Raw genomic sequence first — 11639 nt, 5'->3', positions numbered from 1 at the left:
TTTGTAGCTCCTATATTCCTGCCCAATCCTTATAATAAGGTTTATGTGCATTAATACATTTTTGGATTTTTTTCCTCTATATTTTTTGCTTCCTATTACAATTATGATTTTAAAAAAACTTTATTCCAAACATGTGTCTTACATTTTGGTCTCCTCTGGAATAGCATTTCATAGATTACTTTTTCCCCCAAAAGAGATTCTTCAGGTAATACTTTATTCAGCTAAAATTTAATTATTTCCTTCATCCCAGGAGAATGTTGCTGTTTGAGAGGTGATGCGAGAAAGTAGAGCCCTTCATACAGTTGAAGGCATTAATAGCTTTGGAGACCAGGACAATGGCATTTGGATTGCAGAAGAAAAAAGTGGAGGATAGGATAATGTTTTCTGACTTGTGGGGTTTTCAGATTTTTTGCTGTCTCGTGCCTTTTCTTCATTAACTGGCTTTTGTATCTCATCTAATTGTTCCTTTGTCCCAGTGGTCTTCCTTATATTATTCTATTCTTGAATAAAAATCTTTTCTTCCTAAATGACGCAATGTCACTTTCATCTACAGTCAGTCACTTACTAGGGTCTCAACGCTCGTATTCTGCTTATACAGAAGGAAGGTACAAACAGCTTGCTTCTTTTCTTATAGTTCAATCTGTGGAATGAATTACTCAGAGCAATGCTGAAGTATTCAAATGTCTTTTTGAAGGAGGATATCCTTGAAGTTGTTGCGGTATGGCAGCCTAATCTAGTCTGATTGCTGGTTACTGTAATCTCGCCATTTTATCTTTGTACGTGTGCTGACTGGATTTTGTATTTGCCAAGTTCTGGATCTTTCCTGCTCATGACCCACCTGGCAATGCGTTCCACGGAGAACCAGTATTTTGTGATTCACATACCAATGTCCCATTACGCTTTTGCAAATGATTCCTAACAACCATGACGAAAACTGTTGTGCATGACAACTTAACTGGAAAGCTTTGCAATTATTTCTGTTCACTTGCAGCCGATATTGCTAAGGGTCATTAGCTTAATGGGCTGTTGTGTGCCTTTTTTTCCTCCTAGGTCTCTAAAGAGTCCCTAGGACATTCTCCCATGAATCAAAGGGGAAGAAAAGGAAGAACCAGAAAGCAGATGATTGCTTTGGGAGTTCAGACCCAGAAGCTTTTAGACAAAACACAATACATTATCTTACAGAAAAGCAGGTCTCAGCTTGGAGGAGTATTTCAATAATATGACCCCTCTGTGTGCTCTAGAATCTCAGTTTTCATTTAAAAAAGAAACTCTTTAGCTCTTCTGGTTGCCAATACCATGTGGGCCAAGCACTCCCAATGCAAAGAGGGCAGCCTGAATGCTTTCTGACAGGTTAGAATAATCTACAGTGAGCTCCATGCTGCCATAGTCTGGCTGCAGCGGTGCCTGAACAAGCTAGTTTAAAATTAGTATGGATATATTCTTACTATATGTTTGTCTTTAATATAGTTGCAGTATGTCTTCATGTTCTTCCAAACATTCTTGGATGACAAGCTCAGTAGTTTACCTTAAAGGAAACCTTGGAAAAGCAGATTTTCCAGAAGGCAGGAAGAGCCTGGAGAAAGGCAGCTGTCAAATCATGGAAGATGTTTGATAGCAATGGATACTGATAACTGAAAATATTTGAGAAGACAGCTTGTCTGATGAGAAGAGGAAATGCTCGGCATGCAGCAACTAATTGTTCATAGGAATAATTAAAAAACCATGGACAAGAGTTGCAAAATGCTTATTTTAAAAGTGCTTGTACTTTCCTTTTTTGGACAAATTACAGATTTTCAAGAAATCAGAAAGAACACGGTGAACTTTTTAAAAAATCTGATAGCACAGTATTATAACAGCAGGAACAGGAGTTTAAAGAAAGCTAACATGCATGGTAGAGCTTTTGAAGATTTATACACCTTGTCTTTTTGGTAGCAGTTTGGGGGAGGGGCTTGTCCTTACTCTGTACTCAGAGTCAGTACTTTTTTAATCTGTTTTTTTCTTTGTATCTCTTACAATTTGATATGTCTGTTACCTGGAGCCTCAGAATTAGGATCTTTCTGATTCTATGATAAAACTTAAAGTGGATGTTGTTCGCTTTGTGAACCAATAAGAGAAGGATTAAATCAAGTTTATTTACAATTACGGGTCCAATCCTGCACAGGTTTAATTAAAAGGCAGTTCAGCTGTGTCACTAGACATTAATCAAAGATTTGTAATCAGTCTACAGGACTTTTTCACATCACAGCTGTAAAAATACCTTATGTAGAAACCTATCTCTTCCTTGATACAGAATTAGGAATGGAAAAGAGGTGATGGTCAAGTCTTCATTTTTATATAGTTTCTTAAATATCTTTATGTGTGTACTTGATATATTTAGCAGGCATGCCTGGTAACTTGAAAGCATCTGTGGAGAAATGTAACATACTCCCTACCGCTATACAGTATAAAACTTCAACCTTGTTACCTTTTTCGTTGATCCCTAATACATTATACCCATGTTAAGTCATCTAGATTTGAACTGTAAGTGCTTTTGCATAGGGTCTGTTTGTTACCTGAGCTGTTACGCAGTACCTTCTAACCCTTTGATGTAGTCAATTAATGTTATTGGATAATTAAGGCAACAGTATTGCACACGTTTACATTAATTCAAATGAGTTATGAAGCTTAATTCTTTGTTTATAAACATTTTTCATGGTTCCTAATGAACATCCAATATGTGTTTAGAATCCTCCCTATCTACCAGAAAAGAAGCTGTAATTTTACATGGTACCTGTAATACAAGAGCCAGGAGAAAGACAAAAAAGGAGAGAAATGCGAAAGGGGAAACTCAGCTGCATATTGCTGCTAGGAGAGGAGATTTGTCTTTGGTGAAAGCTCTAATATCATCTGGAATTTGTGTCAATGAACAGGACTATGCAGGTTTGAAAATTACTCTCTTATGGGCTTGTTTTATGATATTATTTTATATAATTTATAGTAGATATGGTTTTATATAATTTGTGTAATTTTAATATAATTATGGATTCTTGATTTATGATATAATTGTGAAGAGGAAAGGAAGTCATTCAACAAGTGCAAGCACAATCAGTGAATCCCTGGATTTTGTGTCTCAGCATGGAGCTAATGCAGCCTTTTTCTCAGTAGGTGTATTAATCAGGTCTTGCTCCTCTGCTGAAGAGCACATTTTCAGAGATATGTATGGAAAGTGGACTTGAAAGTTTGGCGGGAGAACTAATGCTTACACTCATGAAGGTATAAACGTGTGAAGCACATTCACACAAACCTTATTTCCTTAGGAAATAAGGACAAAAATCAGATGATGATTATTTTTTTCTTTTTTCTACCTAAATGTATAACACATTTCTGTTTTTATGGTCTCAGAATGGATGGTATTCTATTCTGGATGCCTGGCAGACTTGATATTATAAAATGCCACTGGGATTAGAAATCAGACTATTAATATACTCTATTGTTTTGTTTCTTTTATTATTTTTACTAGTGTTAAATGAAATCCAGTTGGCGGCCGGTCATGAGCAGTGTTCCCCAGGGCTCAGTTTTGGGGCTGGTCTTGTTCAATATCTTTATCAATGACCTGGATGAGGGGATTGAGTGCACCCTCAGTAAGTTTCTGTTGGAGAAATAAATATTTCCTGTGCTGTGTTGTAATTCTGAACTTTAGAATATGATCCAGTCATTAAGAAATGCACTGCAGCTTAATAACTCTAACCTCACAGAGAGGGATAAAGTTGAAAGTAGTTGTGGAATTCTGGTGACGGTAATCCCTTTCTCTTCAAGGAATAGCTGTGCAGACTTCATTTTACATTGGTGTCTATTTTTACTTTTAATTCATGTTACTGAGCTTTCTCTCAAATCTTTGCTCTCACTCTCTTAAGAATTTCTCCTCCACTTCCATAATTTACCTAATGTTATGGTTACAACAAAAGCAGACCACATTTCTTCTTTTTCCTCTTTATATCCTCTCTCCATCTACAAGTTATACTCATTTCGTTGCATGCCCATTATAATAGAAGGGCAACGAGGCTGGTGAGGGGTCTGGAGCACAAGTCTTGTGAGGAGTGGCTGAGGGAGCTGGGGTTGTTTAGCCTGGAGAAAAGGAGGCTGAGGGGAGACCTCATCGCTCTCTACAACTACCTGAAAGGAGGCTGTAGCGAGGTGGGTGTCGGTCTCTTCTCCCAAGTAACTGGCGAAAGGACGAGAGGAAATGGCCTCAAGTTGCGCCAGGGGAGGTTTAGATTGGACGTGAGGAAAAATGTCTTTACTGAAAGAGTGGTTAAACATTGGAACAGGCTGCCCAGGGAAGCGATTGAGTCACCATCCCTGGAGGTATTTAAAAGATGTGTAGATGTGGCACTTAGGGACATGGTTTAGTGGGCATGGTGGTGTTGGGTTGACAGTTGGACTCGATGATCTTAGAGGTCTCTTCCAACCTTAATGATTCTATGATTCTATGATTCTGTTTAGTAGAAAAGTAAACAATATTTTTCTGCTTAATATTGGATACATTTTTCTCTAAAGTAAACTCAATTACACATTTATTATACATTTCAAGGTGATTGTTTGTATAAGATTTATCTTAAAGAGAGTAATCCGTTGTGTATAGTACAGCAAATGCAGCAGAATGTATAATCACTGGTTGGTGATCTGTGTGGATCTTTCCAAATCAGATGCATGCTCTATGTGTCATCTTGCTTTTATTAGGTTGGACAGCAATTCATGAAGCTTCCAATGGAGGATTTACTGAAGTGATCTTAGAATTACTGAAAGCTGGTGCTAATGTTAACAGCAGAAGTCTGGATGGTATTTTGCCAATACATGATGCTGTTTCTGGCAATTATTTGGAGGTACATTTTTCTTTCACATTAGATTTCCTGAATCTGATTTCCAGCAGAGGGTCAGCAAGGCAAAATCCTGGTTTAAATAAGAAAAGTCAAAGTTACTAATACAATTTTAGTGTATTAGTATTGAAATAAACAAATATTCTTTAAAGTGACCAAAATTAGAGAAAGAAATATTTTTCAGTAGTGACAGTTGAAATGTACAGTTAGTTGACTCTTTCAGTCCAGCGGACAAATCAGAAAAATTCAGAACCTCCCCAAGGCTCTCTCCCACGTATTGGGCTTTTTAAAAATAATACTGAAATTGAGCTTTCTCAGTTTGATCACCTAGTCAAATCCCCCTGCCATGGGCGGGACATTTTTCACTAAATCAGCTAGCCCAAAGCCCCATCCAACCTGACTTTGAACACTTCCAGAAATGGGACATCCACAACTTCTCTGGGCAACCTGTTGCACTGTCTCACCACCCTCATTGTAAAAAATTTCTTTTTTGTAAAGAAAAAATTGCTGTTTAAAAATCAACCATTTTTTTCATTAACTGGTCCTTTCTAGTCCAAACCATTCTATGGTTCTATAGAATAGAATAGACTATTTCAGTTGGAAGGAACCTACAACGATCATCTAGTCCATGCCTGACCACTTCAGGGCTGGGCAAAAGTTAAAGCATCATGTTAAGGGCACTGTCCAAATGCCTCTTAAACACTGACAGGCTTGGGGCATCGACCACCTCTCTAGGAAGCCTGTTCCAGTGTTTGAACACCCTCTCGGTAAAGAAATGCTTCCTAATGTCCAGCTTGAACCTCCCCTGGTGCAGCTTTGAACCATTCCCACGTGTCCTGTCACTGAATACCAGGGAGAAGAGCTCAGCACCTCCCTATCCATTTCCCCTCCTCAGGAAGCTGTAGAGAGCAATGAGGTCGCCCCTCTGCCTCCTTTTCTCCACACTAGACAAACCCAAAGTCCTCAGCCGCTCCTCATAGGACATTCCTTCCAGCCCTTTCACCAGCTTTGTTGCCCTCCTCTGGACGCATTCAAGGACCTCAACATCCTTCTTAAATGGTGGGGCCCAGAACTGCACACAAATAAATAAAATGTTGTTTTGGCACAGTGAGTTCCAGAGAACTGAGCATAAAAAGGTGATGCCAGATTGGCTCAATCATACCACTTCTATTCCTGTCAGAAGAGCTGATACCTCATCACATTTCTCTTTTCTGTGAGCAAAGATAAAATGAAGGGGATGATTTCACAGGCCTTGTGCCAAACTATCAGTCGGGTTCTTGAACACATGTAAGCTATAATTCAGTATTGTGGGGGAAAACTGATGGAGAAGATTCTGAAATTCTAAAGAGTATTCTTTTTCTGATACTTTCTTATACTTAACAGCACTCTGAATGTAAGAAAGAAGAAGAAATGCTGAAGATGAGAAATCATATGTATGAAAATTCTTTACCATCCAGGCTCTGACCTCATCAACACTTTCATATGATCTGAATTTTAGGGGGTAGATGATTCCACTGACGCCACTAATCTCATTTCCACATTTTACAATTGAGGAGACTTGCAAGTGATTTGGAATTAGGAAAAGAATCATCAGTGCATGTAACCAAAACCCAAAACCACTATTAAATACTTAAAGAAAAAAAATCCACTTCTCTGCACTTTGGTCGTAATACAATACAGTTCCTTTAATTTAGATATATGAAGTTTTGTAATTGCTCTGTATAACAATACCGTAAAGATGGTAGGTTTAATGACAAGTTGTGAATTATTTATGTATTTTAATGGAAAAGTTAGAAGTCTATGATACAAGTCTGTGTTGATAATAGCCAATTAAAGTTGTTTGTTTAATTGGGATTGCACGTGTAACAGGTTTTGGAGTGTCTTATTTGTACCTTTATTATGTGTGATTTATGATAGATACAACACATATAGTTGTATTATAAATCCACAGCAAGAATTATCACAATACAAATAATAATAATAATAATAATAATAATAAAATAATAATAGGCAGTCAGGATTCTACTACAGCATGGAGCGAATCCCTGTGAGAGGGATGGTTCAGGGAAAAGTGCTTTGGATGAAGCTTGTGATGATAAAATGAAACAACTGCTGAAGTCTTACAGTGCTATGGACACTCTACTTCCTGTTGAAACTATTGAAGTTACAGGTATGTTGGTTTTGTAATGTAAATCATAGGATTACCTTGTAGTCTTAAGGAAAAGCTGTACATTAGAATGCTGCTGCTTTGCGGAGCTGCATGTTGCCCGGCACTGATATTTTTAACTCTATTAACTACTGATTTTTTTATTTTTATTTATCTATTTATTTTCAGAAAATAGGATACATGAGTTGGTTTTTTTTCTTGGGAGAATGAGGTATAAGGACACATTTGGCTCTTCAGATTTTTGTTCTTATCCATATTTCCCTTCACAGGAACCTTGTGTTTTTGAAAGTGGTAGCTTTAAAGACTTATGCTGCCTACATTTGATCTCATTTGCATATACAAGATATTTTTTTATGATTTGATCTGCCATTGCATCTTTGTAACCTATATTAGCTAATCTAGCCTATTATGCTCCTGCAAATTCATTTTAAATTCTATTTATTTTTTCTTAATTGCGGAGAGAGGAAATACCCTTCTAGGTCAAGAAGATCAAAATGTCATTGTTACGACTACTGTAAAAATGATGATGCAGCTTTGGAGCCAAAACATGAGAAATACAGTGTGGTAAGTATAGATTATAGAGTTTTGTTAAACTGCTTCATAGTGTAGTACTGCATAGTGTCATTTACTGACTGAAAAACATAAAAATATCATTTAAATAATTAACCCTTTTGAATGTATGTGAAAGACCAGTATCATGCAGAGGCTTATGGTATATAAGCTGTGGTTTACAGCATATAAGTGTGTATATTATCACTTCTCTCTGTTCATGATTCCTGTGCACTTAAATTTATTTGCAAACAGTAGTCAATACTTATATACATTTCTTATTGCCTATATGAATAGAAAAAAGGTCAGGAATCCTGAGGCTTTTCATCACATTTCCAAAATGGCTCTTTGAAAGAGTAATGATTTTTATTCATGATAACGAAGGTATTTAGAAATTGTTCAATCTTAATTTAAAACAGCCAGGAAGATTTTTGTACAAGTTGTATGTCAGGAGAGCTCTTGCTGGTATCTGTAGGCTATGTCTACATTGTCTAGGTGATGCTGTCATGGTGAAATTCACTGTCTAATCCCTGCAGTGCACTCAGAGGTGGAACTCTGAGCATGGACTAGTTTGAATGCCTGGGCAAAACCAGGCTGTGACAGCCCCTTGCAGAGCATACCCTTGGCACTATGTACGTCTATCCTACCAGTGCCCCCTTTGCCTTTACACAGTAATTCCCTGCCTGGAATGACTTGAGCCCACCAATACTTATACTGCAGGCCATGCATCATGGCCTGTGTTTTATATGGTGCACTCAGCTCTGCTTCTTACTGTAATTTCTGTGTTTGTTAACAGGAGTCTGTTGCTGCCGTACAAGATACAGAAGAGAAGCAAAAAGAACTGTTGCTATTTGAACTGAGAACTTCCAAAGATGCAGGTAAACATAAATTCAAGTTGTTTCACTTTTTTGGGGGGGATAAATATCTTTGGTAATATAATTGCTTTTAAAATAGTATTGCACGTAATATATTTGGATATCTCCTCTGGAAAATACAACTTTAGAGAATAAGATTTTAATAACAGCCTCTAGGTAAATGCACTTTCTGAAGTACTTCCAGCTTACATAGGAATGAATATGATGACAAAAAAGGGAAGCATGCCACTTGGAGGCATGTGTTTCAAGTCAACCTAATCTTATAAAAAGGTGTCATTAGATAAGAATGCACACTGTTGGCAACATTATTCAGTTACAAGTACATGAGCCCCTCCATGATCAAGAACAGCTATATCTGTATGTAAAGTAACAGATGCAGCATTTTCATTATAGTGCGGCTGGACTTTCAGGAGCCTAAAATAATTTATGAGGAAAAAAAGAGAAATCTTTGAGGCAGACACTGTGGGTGATGAGCAGTTTCAGACATGCTGGTGCCCAGAGGTGTAGTTTGTCTTAGGCTATCAAATCTCAGTTCAGATTAATCTCAAGACCCTACTAAGTGACACTGACTTCCTAGGAGATCACAATGCTGGTGCCATGTAGCAGTTTGAGTCTATTGTGTCTGTGCCATGACTGTTCAAGTGGCAAAGCTTGCTGTAGGAACGCCTTTGACCAAAGTCTCTCTCCCCAGCTGCCCTTGCCATCTCGGCAGGGCTGTTCACTTTGGAGCTGCTCATGCCCATGAAACAGTTTTGCTTCCTGACAGAAAGGAAGGGATTTTTTAAGATTTATTTTCCTGAATATGGGGTGGAGCTTTCAAATTATATTTAAAATAGTCAATTTATCCCTTTAAAAATAAATGTGAAATACGGAGTTATACAGATTTATAGCTTCTAACTCAAATTTATGGTGTATGAACTGTTAATTAAAATTGATACGTTTTCTTGAAAAACATCTGACAAACAGGTAAATGATACAATAGGCAGAAGCCTATAGACAGAGATCAGTGCAATTTCATAAATGAGCAAAATAAACCATCAAACTTTTCCTGTTTAGGGGTATCAGAGAAATTAACATAGTGATCTGTTACCACTACTGACAAAAGCATTAATAATCTAGCACCCCTTAAACGAAATCATAGTTATTACTTGTGAAGAGGCACAAGACTGAACAAGAACATAGAATTACATTGACAAACTTATAACATATAATAAAATCCTCAAGGTATTTGCATGCAATGCAACCTACTGTAAATTATAGATTCAAATTCCCTATTAAGCTGCCTCAATAAGAGCAATATTTTGATATTTTTCTATTTTAATAAGTAAGTACATAGTAGTAGATACTATGAAACAGGTTTGGGGAAACATTTTATAAATGCCGTTTTTAAGATTGTGATTTTCCATTTTTCATGATTGTGGAAAGCTCGTATTTCCTGTTTTAGAATTTCAGGAATTAGAATACGTGTTTAGCATATTATCCCAGTGGTATCCGCTGGTCGTGACTTCTGAGCTGTCCCTTATGTTATATGGCTAAGGGATAGGGCATAAGAAGAATTTATAATTGCTCTTCTTATTTTAGATATTTCAGCTAACAAAAAGGGGCAATAATTTTATTTTATAATATGGATTTGAAACTATGTAAAACTATGATACATATGTTTTTACCATTATATGTAACTTGGAACAGTCTAAGCTTATTGAACTATTTTGTAATACTTCAAACGTAAAGGTTTTAGCCAGCTTCTTAAGACTGCGTAACTTCTGCAGGTAGCCTCACGTATAATTGCCATGTTATGTAGCTCCTTGCAACACAAAGAACTTCAAAAGTTTCAGTGCTTATCATCCATAGGACAGTTCTTTAATCTGTCCTGTTCTCTCAGCAATTTCCTAGACAAGGCACTTGCACTTCAAAATTTTCCAGTACTTGGGCTATTTCCTTTTAAGTTAAACCTGTATTTAATTCTTCTTTCATTAAAAGTACTCTACTTGTAAAGAGCTATTAGTATGCATGACAGTAAAGGTACTGTAATATTACTGCTGTAATAATATTTTCATACTTTGTGTATTTGCTACATTAAAAATCTTATTACTACAATTATTTTCTACTGCTTATTGCCATCATCATTTTGATTATATCAAAATATTGGACAGATGTGTATATCCAAAGGCTGTCTCAGATACAAGATTCTTTGAATGAAATGCTTGCAAAACAGAAAACGGAAAGGGATACCCTTGCTAAAAAATACAGGTAAGTAGAATACAAGGACTGTATTTATAGGAAGCTATTCTTTATAGCAATAGTGATAGAGGTTGTTAGAAGGTTAGCATACAGTAGCATGAAAATAAAACCGTGTGGTTTTCGTTCAGATTTTGTGGAAGCATGATCCATATTGGCTTCAGTTACCTCCAGTAAGAGTTTACATAAGGGAAGAACTTCAGGGTTTAGCTAACGCATACTAATCAGTTACTGTGCACACAGTGAGCATTGAAATTAGGTAGAATCATAGAATCGTTTAGGTTGGAAAAGACCTTTAAGATCATCAAGTCCAGCCATTAACCTAGCATTGCCAAGTCCACCACTAAACTATGTCCCTAAGCACCACATCTACATGTCTTCTAAATACCTCCAGGGGTGGTGACTCAGCCACTTCCCTGGGCAGCCTGATCCAACACTTGACAACCCTTTCGGTGAAGAAATTTTTCTTAATATCCAGTCTAAACCTCCCCTGGTGCAACTTGAGGCCATTTCCTCTTGTCCTATAGCTTGTTACTTGGGAGAAGAGACCGACACCCACCTCGCTACAGCCTCCTTTCACGTAGTTGTAGAGAGTGATAGGGTCTCCCCTCAGCCTCCTTTTCTCCAGGCTAAACAACCCCAGTTCCCTCAGCAGCTCCTCAGAAGACTTGTGCTCCAGACCCTTCACCAGCTTCGTTGCCCTTCTTTGGACGCGCTCCAGCACCTCAATGTCTTTCCTGCAGTGAGTGGCCCAAAACTGAACACAGTATCCAAGGTGTGGCCTCACCAGTGCCAAGTACAGGGGCACGATCACTTCCCCGCTCCTGCTGGCCACACTAGTTCTGATACAGGCCAGGATGCCATTGGCCTTCTTGGCCACCTGGGCACACTGCTGGCTCATGTTCAGCCGGCTGTCGACCAACACCCCCAGGTCCTTTTCCGCCAGGCAGCTTT

The 11639-nt window shown here is 37.7% G+C and overlaps 1 protein-coding gene across 1 annotated transcript in view; it reads left to right on the top strand.

The window, feature by feature from the left end:
- Positions 1–11639, top strand: part of ANKRD31 (ankyrin repeat domain 31) — a 62654-nt gene that overhangs the window by 29024 nt on the left and 21991 nt on the right. The window contains exons 12-17 of the mRNA XM_009327308.1: positions 2785–2919; positions 4720–4862; positions 6867–7026; positions 7484–7587; positions 8369–8450; positions 10601–10697. Coding sequence (XP_009325583.1) covers positions 2785–2919; positions 4720–4862; positions 6867–7026; positions 7484–7587; positions 8369–8450; positions 10601–10697 — 721 coding nt within the window. The remainder of the gene's footprint in view (positions 1–2784; positions 2920–4719; positions 4863–6866; positions 7027–7483; positions 7588–8368; positions 8451–10600; positions 10698–11639) is intronic.

Source organism: Pygoscelis adeliae, unplaced genomic scaffold (assembly GCF_000699105.1).
Source record: "Pygoscelis adeliae isolate BGI_AS28 unplaced genomic scaffold, ASM69910v1 Scaffold26, whole genome shotgun sequence".
NCBI lineage: Eukaryota > Metazoa > Chordata > Aves > Sphenisciformes > Spheniscidae > Pygoscelis > Pygoscelis adeliae.
The sequence above is the reverse complement of the archived record's forward strand: the minus strand, read 5'-3'. Positions and strand labels throughout refer to the sequence as shown.